The sequence below is a fragment of the Microcaecilia unicolor genome, chromosome 13 (assembly GCF_901765095.1).
Source record: "Microcaecilia unicolor chromosome 13, aMicUni1.1, whole genome shotgun sequence".
NCBI classification, from domain to species: domain Eukaryota; kingdom Metazoa; phylum Chordata; class Amphibia; order Gymnophiona; family Siphonopidae; genus Microcaecilia; species Microcaecilia unicolor.
The window spans coordinates 70,923,930-70,950,512 of NC_044043.1; the positions used below are offsets into that span (position 1 = coordinate 70,923,930).

The following is a 26,583-nucleotide window of genomic DNA, read 5'->3' on the forward strand; positions in this document are numbered from 1 at the left end:
CGATTGAAACCACTTCATATATGGATCCGGCTGCGCTCCAATAATATATTGAGAAGCATAAGATGCAGTGTTCTGAGATCATGGCTTCCTACTTCCTTGATCTTACTATAGCAGTAACATCAATGTAACACTGCAATTCTGTACCTTGCAGTATATTTGAAGTAAGCACTGACCTTTACATAGCCAATGCTGGTATACATTTGGCTCCATATCCAAATATCTTCAGAGCTACTCTGAAGAGTTCTTTCTTCTTCTTTTTTTTTTGTGCTGCTTGTTTTTAAATTTCTACTCTGTTTTAGCTAACAAAAGAAGATACATCAGCTTCTTTAACCGATGTATGTTTCTGTAAAACGCTGTACCTACTCCTGTTTCTCCTATGGAAGTCGTGATGCAACTCAGTGACTATCATTTGTAATGATTACTAATGTCCTGTCTCACTGACATTGCTTCTTTATTCAGACAAATATTTTGAATACATTCAGAATCATCTAGACTTGATGGAAACACCCAGACTTCCTATTTCAATTCTATCTCTTCTCTCTCTATTATTCATTTGGTTTTGGACAGTTGTACTGCTACCTTGTCTCAGCACAACATCCATGCTAACTTAGCTGAACAGTGTTTCTATACTATACAATCAAGATTTTAAAAGTCTTCTTCCTGCTTTACACTGGATCTTGAAACATTTCATTTGATTATAAGAATTTTGTTTTATTCAAACAAGTTAATCATTCACTCTATGGATGTGACTACGAGCAGGATAGTTTTCCCCACCGTTCTCAGGTTATATAATATGAAACATGCTCATATTTTGCATTTCCTATATCTTCCGACTCCTGGATAGTCGCTACAACTGATAAGGCCCGCTCAGAGAACAACACAGCTTGAGCTTAATATTCCAGTTTCTGTTTACAGCACCTGAGTGCGTAAAGATGATTCTTGTTAACCTTTGAACTGTGTGAGTGTGATTTGGAAGTTAGAAAGCAGTCACCTGCAGTATAACAATCACATATAACCCGACAGCAGTAAGGAGACCATGACTTTGTGGACACACAGCCCTGTCTTGTCTCTTATTCCTGTCTGCTATAGCACACTTGACCTTGTTCACTACTGCATCAAGTCAGTAGTGTGTGCACTGCAGCCAGGCAGGGTTGTGCCTGTCACCTAAACTATATCCCAAAGTGCTTCCCACTTGCAGCTTGTGACATCCTGTGGCAGAAGGAAGAATCTTGTGTGTCTGGTAATTAACAGATCTAATCAATTGACCATCATGGCCGCTCCTTGCTGCTGTTAAATTAGTTATTCCACTGCTACTACTACTACTACTTATCATTTCTATAGCGCTACAAGACACTTGAACATGAAGAGACAGTCCCTGCTCGACAGAGCTTGCAATCTAATTAGGACAGACAAAAGTGGTAAAAAGAATTATACAGTACAGTAGAGAAATAAAAATTAAAGGGTTCTGGTGAAAAACACTTCTTTCCTATCACACACTTCTATTATTTTATTTACATATATAACTGAGTTATTGGGGTTTACTAACTACCTTTATGAAGAGTTTCTAATTAATTAATCTATTCTGTTCACACTGGAAAATGACTCCAAACTGGATTAGTTTGTGTTCACACCTAATTCTGAAGTTGATTCCAAAGCATCAGTAAGATGCCTGAAAATCCAGTTATTTCCTAGGGAATAATTAATCCAGGAGTGACATTTCCTCCCTGGATGGGATTAGTTATTCCAGGATTAATGTGGAGCTTGGGTTTTGCGATGCGTTTACCATGGATACATGTTAGATTTTGTGAGAAAAGTGTGTGTGGAAATGGTATTAATGAGTAATGGACATACCTATAGCAGGAGCGATGTTTAGGTTTGTCCTGTTGGCTGGCTTCTCTTCCCTCATAGGCTGTATCACTAACAGGTGGAAGATGCGGCGTTCATGCAGCCCGCAATAATGGTGGTGCAGGTGGCAGGAATATGTGCCCTCATCTGCCTGCTCCAGCTCTGATATACGTAGTGAGAAGTCCCCTCGAGCGAAGGCCAAGTGGCTGATGTTCATCTTCTTGCGGATGAAAAGGGGCCCATAGGAGCGGCGTTCTCCTGAGGCATACAGGTCAATGAGTCGGTCAGCCTGGTCATGCGAGACCCCTGGGGGCTGCCGGTCCCAGTGAACCACTTGCTGATCCTCCTCCCAGTGTCGTTCTGTCCACAGGTGGTTTCGATTTTCACAGGGTAGCATGACTGTGCTTCCAGCCACAGCCACCATCACAATCTTCTCTCCATCCCAGTACATCTTCTCTTCCTCAGCTGTAAAGAGAAAACATACTTGCTTGTGCTCTGTTTACTTTCCTTCCTTACCTGTTCTCATTCAGCTCTTATCAGGAACCAGTTATGTGTGGCCTTGGTCCTAATGCTTAACTATCTCCCATGGACGAGGAGTCATTTCATTTTGTACTTTTATCACCCCCCCCCAAAAAAAAAAAATATAAAAAAATAATATAAATTCCCTAGCACTGACTGACCCACCCTTTACTCTCAGGAGTGAAACAGTTTGCACCCCAAACTATATACATTCATGTCAGTAAATACACTACCTCCTCAATCACTCGCACACAAGGGGCAATCAGAGTTACTTAACCCATGAATATCATACAGGGCCTGCCAATTTGTTCTCTCCTTTTCAGAGCAGCCAAATTATCCAGGTCCAGGAGGGAGATTTTTTGGCCAGTGTGGTATTTGTAGTCTCTCATTCTACCCATTTAAACCAACACTGCAGCTCCCATAATGCATAATTTTGGGGCTGTCAAAAATCCAGGACTGGCTTAAATTCTCCCTCCTGGAAGTGGGTAACTTGGTGGCTCTGCCTTTTCTTTCTGAACCTTTTATGTACTACATTCAGGCAACCCACACAGTAAGGTTCCATCAGATGAGGCATGAGGATGAAACTCAATCCAAGCTCTTCCAGCCTTGCTCTTTGGCAACCCATTAGGTGTAATTACAGGTGTAAAACTTGGGTTCATTTGTCTTCTGCAAGAGTTGTTTGCATGAGTTTTACACAGCAGCACCAGACAGAGGAGTCTGAGCCAGGCATGGAGCACAGGCTTGCAACAAAGATTACCGGTCTCCTGGCCACTATACTTTCCTTGGAAATTTTCTTTGCTAACTCATTGGTGCCTTGGGTTCCCAATGGACCTCCCACAGCACTGAATTAAGGAAAAGAGGCCGCAGGTTGCTTATGACATGACATCCAACTTGCACGTTCTGGTTCAAGTTATATATGTTTTAGAGCTAGCTTGGCCAGATTCAGTCCTTGAGAGCTGCAAACAGATAAGATTTCATGGTATCCCTAATAAATATGCATGAGAAAGATTTGCATGCCCACTACCTCCATTGTATGCAAACCTATTCATGCATATTCATTAGGATTATCTGAAAATCTGGCCTGTTTGAGGTTCTCAAGGACTAGACTTGGACAAACCTAATTTTAGAATTTAAATAGAGAGTCCTATGGCTGTGTGCATCCATTTTTCCAGTTTAGACCATGTGTTGCTTTCCATAAGAGTATCAGCAGCGCACAATCCAGAGCTTGTTCCCTGGCTCTGATTGCCCTTTCCTGATGCCTTATCTCAGGCTGCCTACTCACAGGAAATGGTTTGCTGCCCACAGACAGAAGAATTACAATCAGTGGAGGCAGAATCAGGCCTTTCCAACTCATAGGCTCAAACAAAAGAGCAGAATGGCACTACTGACGTGATAAGTGGGTTGGACAGAGACTATGAGGGTTTCCAGTTTCTCTCTCTTTCTTATCAATAGAAATCAAACAAAATAAAACATGGAAAAGAAAATAAGATGATACCTTTTTTATTGGACATAACTTAATACATTTCTTGATTAGCTTTCGAAGGTTGCCCTTCTTCCTCAGATCGGAAATAAGCAAATGTGCTAGCTGACTGTCAGCTAGCACATTTGCTTATCTCCGATCTGAGGAAGAAGGGTAACCTTCGAAAGCTAATCAAGAAATGTATTAAGTTATGTCCAATAAAAAAGGTATCATCTTATTTTCTTTTCCATGTTTTATTTTGTTTGATTTCTATTGATAACCTTAAGAGTGGACTAACACGGCTACCACACTTCTCTCTTTCTTAAAACGCATGATGCAAATAAAAAGCAAATCAAAGAGACACTGTGGAAAATCATATACTAAATTTGTATTAATTTGTGAATGGGAAAATTTAGGCTGATAGTTTAGTCTTTCTTCCCTGTCCTTTCCTGCCTCTTCTCTTTTCTTTGCCATAAAGACACTCCTCATTAAAAGATCAAGTCAATTTCTGTGCATGCTAGTAAAAAGCAAAGTTTAGAGTCTGTGAAAAGTATTGCATGGGAAACCTTTTTGTTTGTTTTTTGGTGTAGGAGACCTGCAGTACTAGACAATACTCTACCTGTGTAAGTGACATCCAGCTGGATTTTCTCCGTTTTGTACAGGTGACAGTAATGGTGGTGCAGATTGCAGGAGTAAATACCCTGGTCCCGGTCTGCAATACCTTCCAAAAAAAACCAAGACAGAAAATGCATTTGTAGACAGTGAGTTCCTGGTTCTTTAATGCTACAACACAGCAGGTCACCTTTACATATCTTAGAAGAGGAGTTGAATTTGAGAAGGACAGAGAGCTCCCACTTATGCTGGACTTTCTAAAACAACCATTCATAGTACCCAAAGGTTTCTCAGTTCTTTGGTATCTCAAGCGACCTTGGCACATTAAGCCCAAAGGGGTCGATATTCACCTGGCAGTGGTCAGCATTTCAAATTAAAATGCTGACAGGCACTGCCTAACAGTAGCATAGTCACAACATTTTACAGGGGGTGCATCTCCCCCTGCCCCCCTGTGCCACCGCCACCCCCCCCCCCCATCTTCTCCCCTCCCTGTACCTTAATCCTCTCTGCTGTAGTCCTCACCTGGACAGTGGCAGCGGAACTCAAAGGCTGCCTGTGGCCTGGACCAGGACTTCCTCCCTGAACTGTCCCACCTCTCAGGGAGGAAGTCGCGGTGCAGGCCACGGGCAGCCTATGAGTGCCACTGTCTGAGTGAAAACTACAGCAGAGAGGATTTTAAGGTGGGGGCAGGGTCTGACAGGGGATGTGTATACCACTGAAGGACCTAGTTTAAATATGACACTGCTGGTTAACTTAGACCCAGGTTTGCAGGGCTGGCTGCACTGAATATCCAGGTCTTTGATGCTACCTGGAAGCTATTCTGGTATAGCCGATATTCAGTTCTGTATTCACATCGCTAACTGGGCAAATTTAAGGCTACTATTTATTAAGGCTCCACGTTAATCACAATTAATGCCACAATTAACACTAATCATTAATTGCAATTAAAAAAATTAATCATAATTAATGATTAACCATCTTCCCTCTTTCCTTCCCCTGCCCGCATGCCTAGTCCAGCATCTCTTCCTCCCCTCCCTTCCTTTCCCATCCCCTCTTGGTTTATCTTGTTACTTGTCTTGTGGTAAGTCTTCACCCTGCAGTGGCAGCATATTGAAATGCTGCCTTGGACTGCACCGGGCCTTTCCTTCTGACCCGTTCTGCCCTCTTCTGATGCAACTTCCTGTTTTCAGAAGGGGGCACCAGCTCAGAAGGAAAGGCTCGGTGCAGGCCAAGGCAGTGTTTCAATATGCTGCCAGTGCAGGGCGAAGACTGCAAGACAAGTAACAAGGTAAACAAGGAGGGAAGGGGAGGGCAGTGGTGCTCCATGGGATGGCAGGTGGGAGAGCAAGGGAGAAAGGGAGAACACGAGAGGGCAGGAGAATTGAGAGAGAATGCGGGTAGTAGGGGGAATTGAGAGAAAACGCGGGAGGCGAGGCATATTTGAGAGAGAGAGAGAGAGAGAGAGAGAGAGAGAGAGAGAGAGAGTGTGGGTGAAGGCACAGGGGGGCACATGGAGGGAGAGAGAGAGAGAGAATGGGTGAAGGCACAGGGGCAAATGGAGGGAAAGAGAGAGAATGGGTGAAGGCATGGGGGGGCACATGGGAGACAGAATGAGTGAAGGCCCCCTCCAAAGCTACAGTACCTGTTCAATGGCAGGTGGGGTAGCTGAAGCCCAGCCAGCCGAAGAAATCTGCTGCCTAAGTCACCCCCTTCCTTCCCATACTGCCTCTTGCATGAACTGAGAATGCTTGGGGAGTGCCTGCTTTGGCGGCTGGAGGGACCTCACCGACCTCCTCGCTTCTGAGGCAGAACAAGGAGGAAGGGGGACGCTTTGGCAGTGGATTTCTTCAACTGGCTTTGACATCCCCACCAGCAAAAGTATGATGTCTAATGTGGGGAGGAGGGAGAGAAAATGTGTGCTCCCATCCATCCCTGTGCTCCTCCCTGTGCCTCTCCCAGTCCATCCTATGCCCCCTACGAAGAACTAGCTATGGCCCGACTTTAATCGCACAATTCACTTTGTTAAGCCTGGTTAACTTGCCTTGATATGGATCCCACAGCTTTTTGAGGCATGAAGATAAAATACATGAGCCACTGATTGGATCACTGGGTTAAGGCAAAGCAACAAGGTGGCTCAGCTTACCTTTTATTACCAAGGAAAAGTTTCCATCAACGAATGCAGTCTCTGGCATGAAGACCCTGCCCTGGTTGTACGAGCTGTAGATCCGCTGTTCACCAGCTGAGTACATGTCAACCAGTCTTTCTGCCTTATAGGAGCCATCGGAACTGTAGAGGTCCCAGTGCACAACACGCTGACGATCTTTCAGACTGTCCTGGGTCCATACCATGCGGTGGCTTTGACACCGCAGGATAGCTCTGGAACCCACCGTAGCATTGATATTAGATACAGAAACAACCACGCTGGCTGAATTTGATTCATCTGCTGGAACTGTGAAACATACAAGGCAAAGAAATACTCTATCAAGTAGGAAGGGTCATCCAGCTTTTGACAGATGTAAGTGCTCGCGCCTAAAGTTAGATGTGAAAAGTATGCCACACCAGTATTTTGTAACGGATGCACTGCACAGAGCGACCTTTACAGATTATTATCTTAGCGCAGATCATAATGGCACCTACATTTAAGTAGATTCTACGTATTAAAAAGAGTTTGAAACCAAAGTTTTGCAAGTGTCTCTCTTTGTAATTCTAGGTTTAAACCACTGAAATCCTTGCTTTCAAAATTAACCAACAAGGAACCTCAAAGCTCCTAATAGGGAAAATACTCAAAGTATTATAGCATCCACTATTTTAGTCAGGAGTAGAGTACTATCATTGGTTCCTCCAGTGAAGGGAAAAAGAGTTTTTGCGTGTGTTTTAAAGCCTTGCTTTTCCTACTGTTCGGCAAGGCTTTAAAACCATGCTTGACTGGGACAATTCTTTTCGATTTAAACTCAACACAGAGAAAACGCACTGTTTGATCCTCTCCTCCCCCTATAGCAAACTCATGCCTCCTACATTAATTACTCCTGAGCTAGTCCTGCCTATCTCAGCATCCCTAAAAATCTTGGGAGTCCTGGTTGATAGATCTCTGACATTGGAGCAGCATGTGAACTCTACAGTCAAGCAAATGTTCTACTCTCTTTGGAGGCTTAAGTGTATCAAGCCTTACTTCCCTTGAGACGTATTCCGCAATCTAGTCCAGTCCCTGGTAATTAGCCGTCTTGATTACTGCAACAGTATCTACGGGGGATGTACAAACCTGCTCCTAAATAAATTGCAAACTGCTCAAAATACAGTAGCTCGACTCATCTTCGGCATATCGAGATTTGAAAGTTCAAGACCACTACGTGAGCGGCTGCATTGGCTTCCTGTGAAGGACCGCATCGCGTTCAAGATCTGCGCATTGGTGCACAAAATCATCTATGGAGAAGCCCCTTCCTATATGGACACTCTCATTAACCTGCCACCCAGGATTTCCTGACGGTTGGCCCGCTCATACTCAATCTCCACTACCCGGTTCCTTGTGCCCTCAAATATAAGACCGTCTATGGTTCCTCTTTCCCTTATCTCAGCACTCAAATGTGGAACAGGCTGCCTCGAGAGGTCAAATTCACTCCTGATCACCCGACCTTTAAGAAGCAACTCAAGACCTTCTTTTTTGGCAGCGCATATGGTGTTAGCCCTTCTGGTGCCCTACCCTTTTAACCCACGGCTCTCTCTGTGATAATTTATCACCTCCCCTCTCTTCCTTTCCTCCTCAGTTATTTCTTTCTCCCTCTTGTGACCTGTATTTTGTACTATTGTTTGCTTATTAACTATTGTACGCCACATTGAGCCTGCCCTTGGGTGGGAATACTGTGGGATATAACTGTCATAAATAAAATAAATAAATAAATATAGGTGACACCTGCAGCCATAAGGGCTATTGTAGTGGTGTACAGTTGAGTACAGTGGGTTTTTGGTGGGTTTTGGAGGGCTCAACATACAATACAAGGGGGTAACGCTGAGATGTGTACCTGGGACCTTTTATGTGAAGTCCACTGCAGTGTCCCATAGGGTGCCCCCCTGCTCTGCTGGGATGTCTGTGTGGCCAGTGTACTAAGAATGTTGGCTCCTCCTACTCAATGGCCTGATTTTGTGTGTTTTTCACTTGGACTCCCCTCCCCCCCCCCAAAAAAAAAAAATGGTCCAAAAAGATAGACACACTCCCCCTGATATTCAAAAGCATTTAACCAGCCAGGATTGGCAACTGTCCGGTTAAATGCCCCATAACTGGCTATCTGGCGATATTCATCGGGGGATAGCCAGCTGTTTCCCACTGAATATCACCAGTTAGCAGCCAGCAGATAGCCAGTTATATTGGCCGGCATAACCAGCTATCTGCAGATTTTCAGCCCTACTTTAGCAGCTATATTTGGCCACATAAATACGTGGGATATCTTTGACCAGTTTGAAAAGAACTGGCTAAGTCTGATTATCAACATAGCCGGTTATCGTCTAACCAGCCAAAAATAAACCAGATATTCAATGCCGGTCACCGGAAACAGCCTGGCATTGAATATCCGGGTTTAGTGGTGACTGCAGGATCTGAATATCAGCCCCACTGAGTACAGCAACATCTAGAAAATGGTCATTTTCAAAACAAAAAGATAAACATTTTGCTGTTTCAAAAATCGCTATATTCACCACTTGAATTTTTAATGTTTTGAGCAAAACATCCAAAGTCGGATTTAAATGCCATATCGAAAATGCCCCTCCATGTATGTTTGCTTACCCTGTTAACATGTCTTTAAAACTTTTAGGACTATATCTCTAGCATACCAAGTATGGGGCAGTGGGGGTGATCTGCCCCTGGTGCAGGCAGCAAGGGGGTGCACAAAGCAGTCATGCGGCTGTTGGCTCCGCCGATTCCCTGCCCCCTCCCCACGTTACTTCCTGTTCTGGGGCAGGGAACGCGGAGCCAACAGCTTTGCAACTGCTCCATGCATCCCCAGGTGGTGAGGATGATGCACTTCAGAGGACAGGGAGGTGGGTGATGTGCCGAGGGTGGGGTGAGATGGGGTGATGCACCAGGGTGGGGATTTTATTTATTTCCAAATTTGGATGAGCCAGGGCAAGGTGAACAATATAGTTCATATGTCTTATGGCTCACACCAAAGAAGGCTCTGGGGAACAGATATGGGTTTATGGGGAACACCTAGAGGATCAGCGAGTTGCATGTGCTGTGCCTGGGATTCTAATGCAGGAGCCTGCTGGACACTGATTGATTCTGAGATCACTGAAGATCACAGAATGTGCTAGAGATATGAGCCTTGTAATGTACAGGGCCTTCATTCAATTAATGGATAGTGAAATTGGGAGTTAATTTTCTGTAAAAAAAAGAAAAAGCAAAACATCACCCTGAGAAGAGCAAACAATACAATGTAGAGATTAAAGGCTGCTACTTACCCGAGTACAAATGAACCACAGACCCTGAAAGAAGAAAAAAAAATTACTAGTGAATGCAATGAGAGAATATTACCTGAATTTTAGCTGTGTCTTTAGTTGGAAACCACTGTGCCATATTACTAGAAAAGCAGTATAAAATGGAAGAAATCAAAGGGGCCCTTTTACTAAAGGATGTTACGCCCTTAACATGCATTTAGCACATGTTCAGAGGCTAACACAGAACACGTTAAAGTGTTTTGAGGTATTTTGACTGTTTGCATTTGCTACCTATTTTAAAAAAATATTTTGGTGAGGGGGAATGTCACGGGCATAAAGTAGGCGTACCCACATTATCCTGCTAACATGTTAGGATTAGCGCATGCTAACTGGATAACGCAGCATTAACAAGGGAGCACTTAACAACTCGTAGAGGTGGTAAGTGCTACTGCATTAATTTTGTGCAGGTACCACACACTAATGGGAACGTTAGCACATGGTCTGCAAAAAAAAAAAAAAAGCCAGACAAAAGTGCTGTGCTAAATCTGAGATTAGCACGCTGGAAAGTACATTAGAAGCCTGGATTTTTCTGCACTTCAGCAAAAGCGCTCTCCTGTGATTTACATTGTATATATGTCTTGATTCGGTCACCCATGGACAACGCTATACACTGGATTAGCGGACAACAAATTGTATGATTGAATAAAACAAATTGATGAGGCCTGCCCAGCAAACGTTACTGTCAGTCTCTGCTTCTTCCTTCTTGGGACCTTTAATAAAGCAGGTAAAGGATATAAGAGAAGCACAGCAATTCATGTGAATTATTGGACAGAGCTGACATATGCCAAACTGGGTCAGAGTAAAAAGCTTTAAGTTCAAGCCCAGGATCCTGTCTCCAACAGTGGCTGATTCAGGTCACAAGTGTCGGGCAGGTGTAAGTCCATTCCTTATTGTTCATAGTCAGAAGTAAACAGTGGCTTTCCAAAGACTATATGGCTAATAATTGTTTGTGCATTTTTCCTCCAGGAACCCCTCTACATAAGACCATAAGAATAGCCACACTAGGTCAGACCAATGGTCCATCTAGCCCAGTATTCTGCTTCCGTGACCAATCCAGGTCACAAGCACCTGGCAGAAACCCCAAAAGTAGCAACATTCCATTCTACCAACCCCAGGGCAAGCAGTGGCTTCCCCATGTCCATCTCAATAGCAGACTATGGACTTTTCCTCCGGGTACTTGTCCAAACCTTTTTTAAACCCAGATACCTTATCCTCCGGCAACAAGTTCCAGAGCTGAACTATTCTTTGAGTGAAAAAATATTTCCTCCTATTTGTTTTAAAAGTATTTCCAGGTAATTTCATTGTGTATTCCCTGGTCTTTGTACTTTTTGAAAGAGTGAAAAATCGATTCACTTCTACCCGTTCTACACTACTCTCTAAACTGTTTGTGCCTTAATCATATCTTCCAGCAACAAATTCCTCAGCTTAATTGTTCACTGAGTGACAAACATACTTAGAGGGGCATAATGGAACAGAAACGCCTATCTCCATGGGCGTTTATCTCCGAGAACGGGTCCGTGAAGGGGCGGGGCGGATCATATTTTTTAAAAGAAAAAGACGCCCATGTTTTATTCGTCAAGGTGTGAGCTGGGCGTTTTTGCTTTTCAGCGATAATGGAATATGAAATCGCCCAGCTCAAAAACGAATAAATCCAAGGCATTTGTTCGTGGGAGGGGCCAGGATTCATAGTGCACTGGTCCCCCTCACATGCCAGGACACCAACCGGGCACCCTAGGGGGCACTTTTACAAAAACCAAATAAAAGGTAAAAGAGCTCCCAGGTGCATAGCACCCTTCCCTTGGGTGTTGAGCCCCCCAAATCCCCCTCAAAACCCACTGCCCACAAGTCTACATCATTACTATAGCCCTAGAGGTGAAGGGGGGCACCTACATGTGGGTACAGTGGGTTTGGGGGGGTTGGACGACTAGTAGCATTAAGCAGCACAATTGTAACAGGTAGGGGGGGGATGGGCCTGGGTCCACCTGCCTGACGTCCACTGCACCCCCTAACAACTGCTCCAGGGACCTGCATACTGCTGCTTGGGAGGAGGGTATGACATTTGAGGGTGAAAGTAAAAAGTTGTGAAACATCATTTGTTGTGGTGGGAGGGGGTTAGTGACCACTGGGGGAGTCAGGGGAGGTCATCCCCGACTCCCTCTGGGGGTCATCTGGTCATTTAGGGCACTTTTGGGGGCCTTATTCGTCAAAAAACAGGGTCCAGGAAAAGTGTCCTAAATTCTAGCTCAAAACTGTTCCATTATCGGCGAAGGGCGCCCATCTCTGTTCGCCCGATAACCACGCCCCAGTTCCGCCTTCGACACGCCTTCGATACGCCCCCGTCAACTTTGTCCGCATCCACGACGGAGTGCAGTTGAAAGCGTCCAAAGTTCGGCTTTCGATTATACCGCTTTATTTGTTTTTGTGAGAAGAACGCCCATCTCCCGATTTAGGTCGGAACTTGGGCGTTATTCTCGTTCGATTATAAGCTGGTTAGTGTTCTACCTAATAGTTTCACAGTGTATCCCCTGGTCTTAGTAATCCGCAAACGAATCTTTTCCGGAGATGGGAAGGCGGTAGAACGAGAGGACATGAAATGAGATTGAAGGGGGGCAGACTCAGGAAAGATGTCAGGAAGTATTTTTTCACGGAGAGGGTGGTGGATGCTTGGAATGCCCTCCCGCGGGAGGTGGTGGAGATGAAAACGGTAACGGAGTTCAAACATGCGCGGGATAGGCATAGAGGAATCCTGTGCAGAAGGAATGGATCCACAGAAGCTTAGCTAAAATTGGGTGGCGGAGCAGTTGGGGGGAAGAGGGGGGGTGGTGGTTGGGAGGCGAGGATAGGGGAGGGCAGACTTATACGGTCTGTACCAGAGTCGCTGATGGGAGGCGGGACTGGTGGTTGGGAGGCGGGAAATACTGCTGGGCAGACTTATATGGTCTGTGCCCTGAAAAGGACAGGTACAAATTCAAGGTAAGGTATACACATATGAGTTTGTCTTGGGCAGACTGGATGGACCATGCAGGTCTTTTTCTGCCATCATCTACTATGTTACTATGTTACTATGTAGTACTAGTTGAAAGATTAAACAACCATTCCTTCTTTACCTGTTTCACCTACTCATGGTTTTATAGTCTTCTATCATATCTCCTCTCAGCATTTCTTCCTTCTCTTCACCAAGCTGAAGAGCCCTAAGCTGTACAACCTTTCTTCTGACAGGGATGCCATTCTATCCCATTTATCATTTTGGTTGCCCTTTTCTGCACTTTTTCTAGTTCTGCTATATGTTTCTGAGATGGGACGACTAGAATTGCACACAATGCTCAAGTTATAGTTACACCGTGGTTCAGTACAGGCAGGGCTGGCGTTAGAAGGGGGGGGGGACTGCCCTGGGCCCCACAGCAGCAGAGGGCCCCATGGTCCAGGCATCTCCTCCACCCAATCTTCTTTAAAAATGTATTTCCCTTCTCAGAGGGGCCCTGGCACTGTAGCCATCCTTGCAAGCTGCCTCCGGCTGCCCTGAAACTTTCCCTGTCTGCCACGATCTGCCCCCTTCTGATGCAATTTCCTGTTTCCGCCTGGGCGGATTCCAGCAGCCGTCAGAGAGAAAGCTTCAGGACATCTGGAGGCAGCTTGTAAGGATGGCTACCATGCCAGGGCCCCTTTGAGAAGGGAAATAACATTTTTAAAGAAGACTGCAAGGTGAGGGGAAGGGAGGGAGATGGACTGTGGTGGGGAGAAGGGGAAGACATACCTGCTATGCATAGTAGCAATGCAGGTAGGGAGATTGTGGGGAGGGGGGATCAAGGGCCCCCCTCCTTAATTTCTGCCCTGGGCCCCACCATATCTAAAACTGGCCCTGAGTACAGGGGCATTATAATCTTCATTTTATTATCTATCCCTTCCTGAATAATTTCTAACATTCTGTTTTTGACTGTTGCTGCACACTATGCTGAGGATGTCAAGGTACTGTCCACAGTGACTCCAGGATTCTTCTCCTGGGTGGTGACTCCAACTATGGAACAGGGGCGTAGCCAGACACCCAACTTTGGGTGGGCCTGGACTCAAGATGGGTGGGCAGAAGAACCCCTCCCTTTCCCACAGGTGATTTGGTCTCTCCTTGTCTCACCTGCATGCCATCTGCTATTTACAAGGTATGCAGGAGGGACAGTTGTTGGGAGTTTTCAGCTGGCGGTGCTAGGGAATCAGCATAGGTGTGCTGCTACTGGGTGGGCCTGAGCCCAAAGTAGGTGGGCCTGGCCCACCCAGGCCCACCCTTGGCTAGGCCACTGCTATGGAACCCAGCATCATATGACTATGGTTAGATTATTATTTTCTCTATGCATCATTTTGCGCTGGAGGAGTAGCCTAACAGAGCAAGAGGCTGAACACCAGGGAGGCCAGGTTCAAATCCAGGGCTGCCAAGAGGGAGAGAGGGAGGTGGGGGAAGATTCCCCAGGCTCATTCTCCAAGGAGGGCCTGGCACCGGTGATCAAAAGAGACTATTCTGCTAGTCACATGTCCTTCTTCTTGCCACGTCTTGCCTGTATGGAAACAGGAAGAAGGACCTATAGCTGGCAGAGCACCAGTGGTGGCTGTGGGGGGGGGGGGGGGGCAGCAGTGATGGGGGCAATGGCGACGGGGCCCTGAGATTGTTTGCCCTGGGCCCAGCTTTATCTCTCTGCAGCCCCGTCCAAATCCCCATGTGACTCCTTGTGATCTTGGGCAAACTTAGGGCCAATGCAGAAAGCTGCACAAATATTCTGTGCCAATGCTGGAAGCTAATCATAGGCAAATCTGAAACGGGCAGAACTTGTGCGCTAATCAGGGGAAGCCTGCCAGATGTATGCACCGAGGGCAGCTAGCACTGTGCATGTCTGAGCAGAGTGAAAGTGTCAGCGCACCTCTACGCATGTGCTGGAATGGTTTTTCTAAAGATAAATATCAGACTCACAAAAATTTCTTACACATATGTTTTGTGAGACAGATATTTAAGAGCAGAGCAACATTTCAGGTTCATGCACAGATATAATTATTTCCTGCTCAGACCTGTGCATAGTGCCCTCATCTCCCATTCTGTTTTAAAAGTTACAGGTATTGTAATGCTCACAGCACTGGCATTAAATCTTCTCAAACCCTACTTTAGAAGAATGAGCTGACTCTTCCACGCCTACTCAGACCTGATCTCCTAGCTTTTAGTGCTGTGCTTGCCTTAAAGTCTTCTGCGCACATCTCTGCATTGGGCTGAATACCTAATAGCTACATTATGCTGTGTGTCCTACACGTGGAGTTGTGCAGTATTATCTCTTAAAAACCTCTCGTAAAACTGCGTGCAGGTGCTTTATTAACTACATGCTTCTTTCTACCCGTGGTAGCTCTCTGCATTGGCACCTGGGGCCAGGAAAATACCTATAGTACCTGAATATAACTATGCCCCCCTCTCCCATCCTGCCTCTCCGCCAGTCAGCCCCTCTGCAAGCTCCAGAAACCTCCCCACCCCTTTTAGTCAAAGATCATCTATTGGTTAGGGTGGTGGACTTTGGTCCTGGGGAACTGAGGAACTGAGTTCGATTCCCACTTCAGGCACAGGCAGCTCCTTGTGACTCTGGGCAAGTCACTTAACCCTCCATTGCCCCATGTAAGCCGCATTGAGCCTGCCATGAGTGAGAAAGCGCAGGGTACAAATGTAACAAAAATAAAATAGATACTATTGGAGATTCTACATGGAATGTTGCTACTATTGGAGGTTCTACATGGAATGTTGCTATTCCACTAGCAACATTCCATGTAGAAGGCTGCGCAGGCTTCTGTTTCTGTGAGTCTGACGTCCTGCACGTAAGTGCAGGACGTCAGACTCACAGAAGCAGAAGCCTGCGCGGCCACATTGGTGATCTGCAAGGGCCGACTTCTACATGGAATGTTGCTAGTGGAATAGCAACATTCCATGCAGAATCTCAAATAGTAGCAACAGTGGAGGTGTGGCCTAGTGGTTAGGGTGGTGGACTTTGGTCCTGAGGAACTGAGTTTGATTCCCACTTCAGGCACAGGCAGCTTCTTGTGACTCTGGGCAAGTCACTTAACCCTCCATTGCCCCATGTAAGCCGCATTGAGCCTGCCATGAGTGGGAAACTGCGGGGTACAAATGTAACAAAAAAAAATTTAAACTTCTTGCCTGGCGCGACAGCTATTGGATACGAAACTTTGAGACCAGAAAAGTTTATTGTCTACCATATTATGAAGCAAATTCCTCCACTCACAGAAAGGGGGAGCCTCTTCCAACTTCCAGTTCAGCAGCATAGCCCATTTGGCTATCAGGCAGGCCTTAGGGAGAAAGAGGCTCTTATATCGTTCCAGGACTGTTTGGCCTGCACCTTCTCCCCAAACACACAGCTGCCAAGTTGCCCATTCCAGGAGGGAGACTTTTTGGCCAGTCCTGTATTTCTGCCATCCTCATCCTGGTGCATTGTGGGACCTGCAGCACTGATTTCAATGGATTACAACTCTTACACTTCTTTTGGATGTAAGTTTAAAACCAGGACAGGCCAAAAAGTCTCCCTCCTGGAATGGGTAACTTGGCAGTTCTGCAAACATCACCTCCATTTTCACTCCCACAGCCACTTCAAGCATACTTCCCAGGCACCTTATCATTCTATCCTAGAAGCCCTGACCAGAATGCCTGCCCTAGTGTGCCTACCGTCCACTTGTACTTCTGTATCTGTCATGCCAAACTTAATAGTCCTGTGCGATGAGATGGAAGCCCTCTGAATCTTACAATGCATTTCTCTGAAACCCCTGTTAAATGTCAGTTGTTTAATCTTGGCAAAAACCTTTACAGCTGTTTAACATACTGTGTAAATGTATCAAATGAATCTCTGAGGATTTGGCAGAGGAAGCCTATCACAACTAGCAACACCTGCTGGCATCAGAGAGAAAGTAGATTAAGTTCAGTAGAAGGCAGAGTCCTTTACACTGTTGCCTTGAGGGTGGTTATCCTGCAGAGAATTCTGTGTGACTCCATTTAAAGAAAAGACATTTGGAAAATTTATCAGTATTACTGTTATTTTCAGATTTGGTGTGATGCATATTGAGAGGTGTTGATTTTGGAGATTAGTTATAACATGTTCTTGGGGACTAGGAACAAATTCTTCATTCAAAAAGCAGAATTATCTGACATTCTGTAGTGTTATTCCCCTTCTGCATCTCAACACAGAGGTAATGATCAAACATGAGTCAATTAAAACAGTATCGCGATACGGCAAAAAGACGACAACATTTTATTAGAGTTTGGGGAGCATACTTGGGGAAAGACTCGTCTAGAGCATGAAGTCAGGTATTGAATGAGTTAGGCTGAGTGTGGAGTGAATGATGTGGGAGAGGGAAGAGGACACTATGTTGGAAGATCAAGGGAGGATGGAGGAGTCCATGACATCAGGGCCGGTCAAACCCAGTAAGCGGGGTAAGCGCCACAGGGGGGTGCCTGCCTTCAAGGGCGCCGCTGCGGCGCTGCGCCGCCATACCGCGCTGCCCTTGGTGCTTTAAATCTTTAATTTACCTCCGTTCCAGCAGCCGCATCATTTGAAAGCCCTGCCCCGTCTCTAGCCTTCCCTCCCTTTGTGAGTTCGTTCCACAGTCCCGCCTTCTGATGTCATTTCCTCAAGGGCGGGACTGCAGAACGAACTCACAAAGGGAGGGAAGGCTAGAGGTGGGGCAAGGCTTTCAAATGACGTGGCTGCTGGAACGGAGGTAAATTAAAGATTTAAAGTACCAAGGGTGGTGGGGAATGGGGGCAAAGGAGAATCGCTGGACAGGGGCAGGGTGGGAGAAGAGAGAAAGGAGATGCTGGGGGGGCGGGGGGGCGGGGGTGCGTGGGCGCCAACTCATAGTCTGCAGGGGGGGCGCCAGACCAGGACCGGCCCTGCGTGACATGATATTGAGGAGTAGGGGATGGGGGGGGGGGGGGGGGGGAGAGAGAAGGGGAAGAGAAGAGATGACAAGGTGGTTTTTTTGTTGAGCAATTGGATATCTGGTTTATGATTATGCCTCCATAAACACAACAACACTAGAGATGACTTTAAGTAACAATGTATCAAAGACCCAATTAGGAACTGAAGTCTGGATGCAGGGTTTACATTGCCTAAGGAAAGAATTTTCACTTTCTTGAAGATGATGAATGTCTCTGGTGGTGAGGGGGGGAGAAGGAAGGGGGGAGGGACAGAGATGAGATGGGAGAGAGGTGAATATGATAAATGAAACAGACATACGTTGTATTAGTATGAGAGTTTATAAGTTAGATGGAGACGGTTACAGGTTATGAGATGTTGGATTATGTTTGCAAATGGTTATATATGTTGTTGTTATCTTTTCAAGGGGATGTCTACAGTTAAAAAGTGGGGGGATGGAGGGGGTTCAGGGGGCTGGGAACGGGAAAACAAAAAAAGGTTTTGGATATTGTTTCATGAGGTATCAGATGTATATTGCCTTATTTGCTAGGGCACTATGCTCAGTTAAATGTATTGATATGGTCAATATGCTGAAATTTCAATAAAAATCGTTTAAACATAAAACAGTATCGCGGTAGATGAAGGCGGAAAAAAATCGAACCATCAATTTTGTCCAGTAACTTCCTATCCATGCTGCCAAAAATATATACCAACAGCCAGCCAGAGACAAATTGTGTTGTAAGCCTACCCCTTTCTCCCAAGTAGCTAAGCATGCAAGATTCAGGGGTAGATCTCTCAATAGGCATAAAAAGCTTCCTTCTACAGGTGTCAGCCCAATGGGCTGCTCTGCCTGATGCCAGTGGAGATAAATTCCACCATTAAAGGAGGACATCTCAAGCAGGCAGTGTGACTTCAAAGTAAATTCACTCCTGACAAGATTCAAAGCCACACCATGCACTCCCTCTGCTGTGTCTATTCACAAAGTTCCACAACAATTCTTTATATTTTAGTCTCCAGCCCCCGCTCTAGGAAGCCATTCCATGCATCCATCGTCCTTTCATGAAAAATACTAGGACTAGGGGGCATGCGATGAAGCTACAATGTATATTTAAAACGAATCGGAGAAAATGTTTCTTCACTCAACGTGTAATTCAACTCTGGAATTCATTGCCAGAGAATGTGATAAAGGCGGTTAGCTTAGCGGAGTTTAAAAAAGGCTTGGACGGCTTCCTAAAGGAAAAGTCCATAGACCATTATTAAATGGACTTGGGGAAAATCCACTATTTCTGGGATAAGCGGTATAAAATGTTTTGTACTTTTTTGGGATCTTGCCAGGTATTTGTGACCTGGATTGGCCACTGTTGGAAACAGGATGCTGGGCTTGATGGACCTTTGGTCTGTCCCAGTACGGCAATACTTATGTACTTATTTCCCGACATCACTCAGCTATCTTGCTTGCTCAATTAAAATATGAGGTTATGTCTTATTTTACCCAGCTTTCTATGTTTGTATGAATGGATTCATAGTAACATAGGGCCACTTTTACCAAGCTGCGGTAAAAGGGGCCCTGAGGTAGAGTTGATGCATGGATTTGCCGCATGCTGAGGCCTCTTTTACAACTGTGGGTAAGTGCACAGTTGCCACACGGCCATTTCTGGGGGGAGCCCTTACCGCCACCTATTTAGGAAGTGCTAAGGGCTCCCATGCTAACCCTGCCCAATTACCACAGAGTAAGCCCCCAACGCAAAAAATACATTTATGTCATGCCAGAAATGGCGTGCGGGCTGGCTCTCATAGTGGGCTGGCAGTAGTGCCGGATTGGCGAACACCAATAGAGCTCCACCGCACCATTGTAAAAGGACCCCTACGTGACAAAGGCTGAAATGGCCCATCTGCCCAGATGAGATTCACCTGCTTTGGGTACAAAGACGCATAGAAAAATTGCCATGTGCAACCCAACACTGACTTCCCCTCCCCCACCTCTTTTCCTCCCGCTCCCCTCCATATCTGTGGTGACCTCTCCCACCTCCGCTGGCAGGCCATTTCAGGCCTTGCCATCATCAACTGTGCTTCTTTAAAAAAGTCCAGCACTTCAGTCCATAGGAGCCAGGTTTATTTTAATTATTGGGGGTGCTAAGCCCACTGGAAATAACCCCCCCCTGGACACATACAAAGAATTTTCTCAATATTGGGGGTGCGCAAGCATCCACAGAGTTGGAAAAATCCACAATTCCAGGAATAACATGTATAGAATGTTTATACGTTTGGGAAGCTTGCCAGGTGCCCTTGGCCCTTGGCCTGGATTGGCCGCTGTCGTGGACAGGATGCTGGGCTCGATGGACCCTTGGTCTTTTCCCAGTGTGGCATTACTTATGTACTTATGTCCTCTACTTGGCTCACTTTTATTACATAGAGCAGTGATTTAACCTATTGTGATGTCATAGTGGCTCATTCCACCAATAAGAGCCAACCTCATTAGTGATGTCACAATGGCTTGATTGTATAGAATGTTTGTACGTTTGGGAAGCTTGCCAGGTGCCCTTGGCCTGGATTGGCCGCTGTCGTGGACAGGATGCTGGGCTCGATGGACCCTTGGTCTTTTCCCAGTGTGGCATTACTTATGTACTTATGTCCTCTACTTGGCTCACTTTTATTACATAGAGCAGTGATTTAACCTATTGTGATGTCATAGTGGCTCATTCCACCAATAAGAGCCAACCTCATTAGTGATGTCACAATGGCTTGATTGTATAGAATGTTTGTACGTTTGGGAAGCTCGCCAGGTGCCCTTGGCCTGCATTGGCCGCTGTCGTGGACAGGATGCTGGGCTCGATGGACCCTTGGTCTTTTCCCAGTGTGGCATTACTTATGTACTATGCTTCAGTCAATATTTAAGCCCTCTTATATATCTTATTAGACTTATTACCAAGTTTTGTCATAATCCTTACAACCAATGAGGATAGTGAGGCTTTTGAAAATAAGTAAATAAGAGAAAATCCAGCCTCTGCACATTCACCGAGGTGGCCTGATGCTGTTGTACTAAGAGTAAACTATTGATATACAGTATAATATGGGTTTGAGGGAAATGTACTGCAAGATAATTCGAAGGGCTGACATCTTGCAGCTGAGGGCTACGGAGTCTGTGAATGTTACTTGTTTGTTTTATTAGCAAAAAAGGTGCCGGTACTCAAATACTAAGCCACCCTTCAGGGGTGAGGTGATCACTGAGGGACCCACCCCACAATAGCCAGGCCCCCTGCAACCAGTCACAGAATCTATGACAAGGCAGAATTGGTGTGTAGATCCTGAGCTTTTTCATTAAAACTTGGGGTCAATGGGTCAATTTTAGCAGACAGTGGAAAAGGTGCCGGTACTTAGTACCCCCAAGTACCCGCTCAAAAAAAAGCCCTGCTTGTTTGCCTTCTTGAAGGCTTGACTCACTCGTATCATATCTGACATCACAGTGATGCCACAGTGTGTGCACAAATACTTGACCACCCCAATCCAGGGTCCCCAGTGGCTCTCACATTCCTGTAGCTGCCTTGGACACTAAACAGAGTGGTCCATTTCATCCGCCTTTGGCACTCTGAGAGTTAAAGTTTGGACAGTGGGCTCAGAGGAGGGTGGAAGTTCTGTTTGAAGTGGCTCTCTCCTTTTCTCCCCTGGGATGCCTGCAGACTAATTATACATTGTATCCAAAGGGTATTGCTAAACATCAGCTTGAAACAGATCAGCAAATCTTGCCTGATACCACATGAGGGTATAATTACAGTAGGAGAGACTTTCATTACAACAATATCCTGATACCACACAACCAGTTGTTTTTACCCCAAACAAGTAAATACTCCAATGAAAATTGCTCAGGGCAGCAACAAAGAAGAAATTATGCTGTTTTTGCCGTTTACAATTGTGCTTGCATGGGGGAAAACCTGCAGGATTCATCGCCTATAATTTCAGTGCATTATAAATGGCAGACTGTCTTTAAGAAAAGAGGTCTCTATTTCAGTGGGAGTTGGGAGGGGCAGCCGGGTAAGGCTGTGCAAATAAAACAAGAATTGTTGCAAGAGAACCGGTTCAAGAATGGGGGGGGTGGGGGGCTCATATCAAACAGTTATTTATTTATTTATTTATTTGCTGCATTTGTATCCCACATTTTCCCACCTATTTGCAGGCTCAATGTGGCTTACATTATGTCGCAAAGGCGGACACCATTAACAGAATACAAAATATTGTTGTAAATAAGGTACAAAGAATAACAGGCAAATTAGAAGTAATAAGTAAGTACTTCAAAATATGTGAGTGGGGGTAAGACAAGGTTTAATGTTCAGTAATGATAGTGTGGGTCAAAGTGTCTAAATTAAGAAAGTTCAATATTGGTTCGTACTGATGTAGATTGGTCAAGACATTATAAATTCAAAACCTTGGAAAATTCTCCCCTCACCTATCCACACCCATCCTGTTAGAATATCAATGATATGCTTTGATGTCCCCATGCATACTTCCTACCCACCCCCCTCCTCCCACCCTGTCAGACTGTCATAGTAATGCTTGAATGTTTTCACTTATATACACTGTCAGCTAGCACATTTGCTTATTTCTGATCTGACGAAGAAGGGCAACCTTCGAAAGCTAATCAAGAAATGTATTAAGTTATGTCCAATAAAAAAGGTATCATCTTATTTTCTTTTCCATGTTTTATTTTGTTTGATTTCTATAGATTCTACATGGAATGTTGCTATTCCACTAGCAACATTCCATGTAGAAGTCGGCCCTTGCGGATCACCAATGTGGCCGCGCAGGCTTCTGCTTCTGTGAGTCTGATGTCCTGCACGTACGTGCAGGACGTCAGACTCACAGAAACAGAAGCCTGCGCAGCCTTCTACATGGAATGTTGCTAGTGGAATAGCAACATTCCATGTAGAATGTCCAATAGTAGCAACATTCCATGTAGAATCTCCAATAGTAGCAACATTCCATGTAGAATCTCCAATAGTATCTATTTTACTGTCATAGTAATGCTTGAATGTTTTCACTTATATACACTGTCAGCTAGCACATTTGCTTATTTCCGATCTGAGGAAGAAGGGCAACCTTCGAAAGCTAATCAAGAAATGTATTAAGTTATGTCCAATAAAAAAGGTATCATCTTATTTTCTTTTCCATGTTTTATTTTGTTTGATTTCTATTGATAACCTTAAGAGTGGACTAACACGGCTACCACACTCCTCTGCTCAAGCAAGAAATCTGAGTTTACATCACTTTTCTGTCACTCCTGTCCTTTCATCTGACATATAATTAAAGAAATATTTTAAGTGTTTAGTTTGTCTAATGTGGATGAGATAGGGTATTCTAATCATTAGCAGCTTCCTGGCGGATGAGTTTTCAGATGTTGCATTCTGTACATTTATCGGTATTTACCAGGGCTGAACCGAATATTCGTATTCAATTTGACCCCGAATAGTGCCCCAAATCTATTATTCGTATTTTGCAGAATAGTTACTTAAATTTGAATACGAATAATTCAGGGCTCTACTGTGCTAAATCCTACTTAGGGGTCCTTTTACTAAGGTGCGCTGAAAAGTGGCCTGCGCTGGTGTAGATGCATGTACTGGATGCGCGCAGGTTCATTTTTTCAGCACACCTGCATAAAATGAAAATTGGTGCACATCCATTTCGGGCCTGAGACCTTACCGCCACCCATTGGACTTAGCGGTAAGGTCTTGTGTGTTAACTGGGTGGTAATCATCAGCGTGCATACAATGCTGATTACTGCCCGGTTAGTGCTGCACGCTGGAAAATTTCCGGTGCGTGTAGTAGGCGCACATAAAAAATGAAATTGCCACCCGGGCCATGTGATAGCCAGGAGGTAGTTCCAAACTGGCATAAGTTAGGCGCATGTAGGCGCATACGCAACTTAGTAAAAAGGCCCCTTGATCTCTAATTTCATGTTGCTTCTTGTATTTGTTACTAGTGCAACCAAGCCTGTTTCGTCAAAAATGAAACGGGCCCTAGGAAGGCTCTTGTCTAAGCGATTTGTCCTCTCTCCCCTGCCCTCCCCTCCATGTCCCGCAATTCTTCCCTCCCCTCCCATCCTCCCCTCCTTGTGCCGCAATTCTTCCCTCCCCTCCATGTGCAGCGGTTCTCCTCTGCCCTGCCCGCCTCCATGTGCCGTGATTCTTCCCTCGCCTCTCATCCCCTCCATGTCCAGCAATTCTCCTCTGTCCAGCCCTCCCCTCCGTATCCCAGGATTCTGGCCTCCCCTCCATATCCAGCGATTGTCCTCTGCCCTGGCCTCCCCTCCGTTGGGCTCGTGTCCCCTACAGCATTCCGTTGCCTTCACTTGCTTGCGTTCGTAACATCCTGACGTCAGCTCGCCTCCAGCATTCCCTTCCCTCTCACTGTTCTGCCCTCCTCTGATGTCATTTTGTCTTTATGCGAGGGCGGGACAGTGAGAGGGAAGGGAACTCTGGAGGCTTGCTGACGTCAGAAGATTATGAACCCAGACTGCCAGCCAGCCATAGAACGTTGACAGCACAAATTATTATATTAGATATTAAAGCTCAGTGCCCATTATTCATATTCGGTATTCATATTTGGCCGAATAATATTTTTCATTATTTGTATTCGGCCGAATAGTAAAATAGATTTACTAAGGTGAACTGGTTGGTTTCAAGTCAGTTAAAACCCTATAGCAAGAGAACCTGGTTTTCAGATTTCCATTTCAGGTGAGAAAACAATAGAGACCTTCAAATGCCTGAAAGGTGTACATAATACACAAACCCCTGGATTCTATTTATGGCACACAAAATTGTACACGCAAGTTTGAGCATGCACACAATTTACGTGCACAATTTAATTGAGTAATGAACCAATTAGCACTGATAATTGGGCACAAATAATTATCGGCACTAATTGGCAAGCATTAGAATTTAATGCTCAAGTCTCGATAGGTGCTATTCTGTAAAGACACACATGTAAATTCTTGTGCGTGGATCTGAAAAGGGGCCTAATTTAGATGCGGGGATTTATACCAGGTTTCAGTTGGTGTAAATCCTCATGAGTAAAAGTTAGACACAGATCCTTTTTATAATCGGTGCCGTTTATAGAATAGCACTTTAGCGCTCGTTTTTTTTTTTACAGTGTTTTATATATATATATATATATATATATATATATATATATATATATATAATTTGGGCCAAAAAAATAAATTTTTTTTAAAGGAAAGGACTTCTGTCTAGACTAGGGACAAGGAGTCATGATATGATGCTCCAAGGAGGTAGAATGAGGAGCAACCTCGGGAAATGTAAGAAGCCCTTTTAACCAGGTATGTCTGGCACAGATGAGATAATTCGGGAACAGCTGGTACTGGTAACTATTTAGATGATTACAAAACTTTGTGCTTAGACATGGAAAAGAAGGGGTGCTGGGTGTGAAATAAGTGGGTGAACTTTAGCGCTTAGGCCGGTCCAAAATGGTACATACAAAACAGGAACACAGCAATAGTTTTCTTGATTAAGGAAATATATCTTACAAGGAATAATTAGCCTGGACTTACTGTATATGTTTGACAGATGCAAGTGGTGGGCCTTATAGAGTGTGTTACAGTAATCTAAGTGTAAAATTGCAAGTGATAAGAGAAGGGTTCTATTTAGGGCTGCAGGTAAGAGAGGCTTGACCGCTTTGATATGATGCAAGATGAAGAGAAAAAAAGACCAAACTACTGCATCTATTTGAGACTTGAAAGACAATTTGGGGTCCAACAATCATGCCAAGTACATGTACAGAATCTTGACGACCAAGAGGGTAACTACTGACAAGTGCATGGGGGGAGAGGGGCAGGACAAATAGATTAAGAAATGGGAAAATAATGTTTCATATTTGGTATGACTGAGGAACAAATGATGGTCTTTTGGCCAGCCATCCACCTGTTGAAGACAATTGTTTAGGGACGATGAGTAAAAGGAATATCCAGGAAGCGTATATAAAATGTGAATATCATCAGTGTAGCAAATGGGCTACATCCCAGAGACTGGGTAAGCGGGGGGAGGGGGGGGGGGGGGACTAAGAAAATATTAAACAATGTAGGTGCAAAAAAGGAACCCTGAGATACTCCATGTTCCAAAGGAAAGGTGGAAGAATAAGTTGAGTAAGCACAGATTTGAAAAGTGCAATTAGTAAGGTATAAGTATATGAGAATTGGACTAATTTGATAATATATTAACAGTTCCAGAAGTACTAGCACAATTGTTTCAGGATAAAGTTGAGAAAATTAAACAATTTTGACCGATTCAGATTCTATAATTGTTCCGTTCTGTAATCTGCAAGTTGACGTCCCTGGAGATAGACTATCCAGCTTATAACTGAAAAAGAAAAACGCCTATATTGCGACCCAAATCGGGAGATAGACGTTTATCTCACAAAAATGAATAAAGCGGTATAATCGAAAGCCGAATTTGGACGTTTTCAACTGCACTCCGTCGCGGATGCGGACAAAGTTGATGGGGGCGTGTCGAAGGCGTGGTGAAGGCGGAGCTGGGGCGTGGTTATCGGGCGATCAGAGATGGGCGCCTTTCGCCGATAATGGAAGAAAAATATGCGTTTTTAGCGAGAATTTAGGGCACTTTTCCTGGACCCTGTTTTTCCACGAATAAGGCCCCAAAAAGTGCCCTAAATGACCGGATGACCTCCCCTGCCTCCCCCAGTGGTCACAAACCCCCTCCC

At 44.9% G+C, this 26,583-nt stretch overlaps 1 protein-coding gene across 1 annotated transcript in view; it reads right to left on the reverse strand.

Annotated features, from left to right (window-relative positions):
- MXRA8 (matrix remodeling associated 8) overlaps positions 1–26,583 on the reverse strand; it is a 50,464-nt gene that overhangs the window by 15,685 nt on the left and 8,196 nt on the right. The window contains exons 2-5 of the mRNA XM_030185965.1: positions 9,884–9,907; positions 6,579–6,884; positions 4,443–4,544; positions 1,852–2,310 (exon numbers count right to left, since the gene is read on the reverse strand). Of these exons, the coding sequence (XP_030041825.1) occupies positions 1,852–2,310; positions 4,443–4,544; positions 6,579–6,884; positions 9,884–9,907 (891 nt within the window). The remainder of the gene's footprint in view (positions 1–1,851; positions 2,311–4,442; positions 4,545–6,578; positions 6,885–9,883; positions 9,908–26,583) is intronic.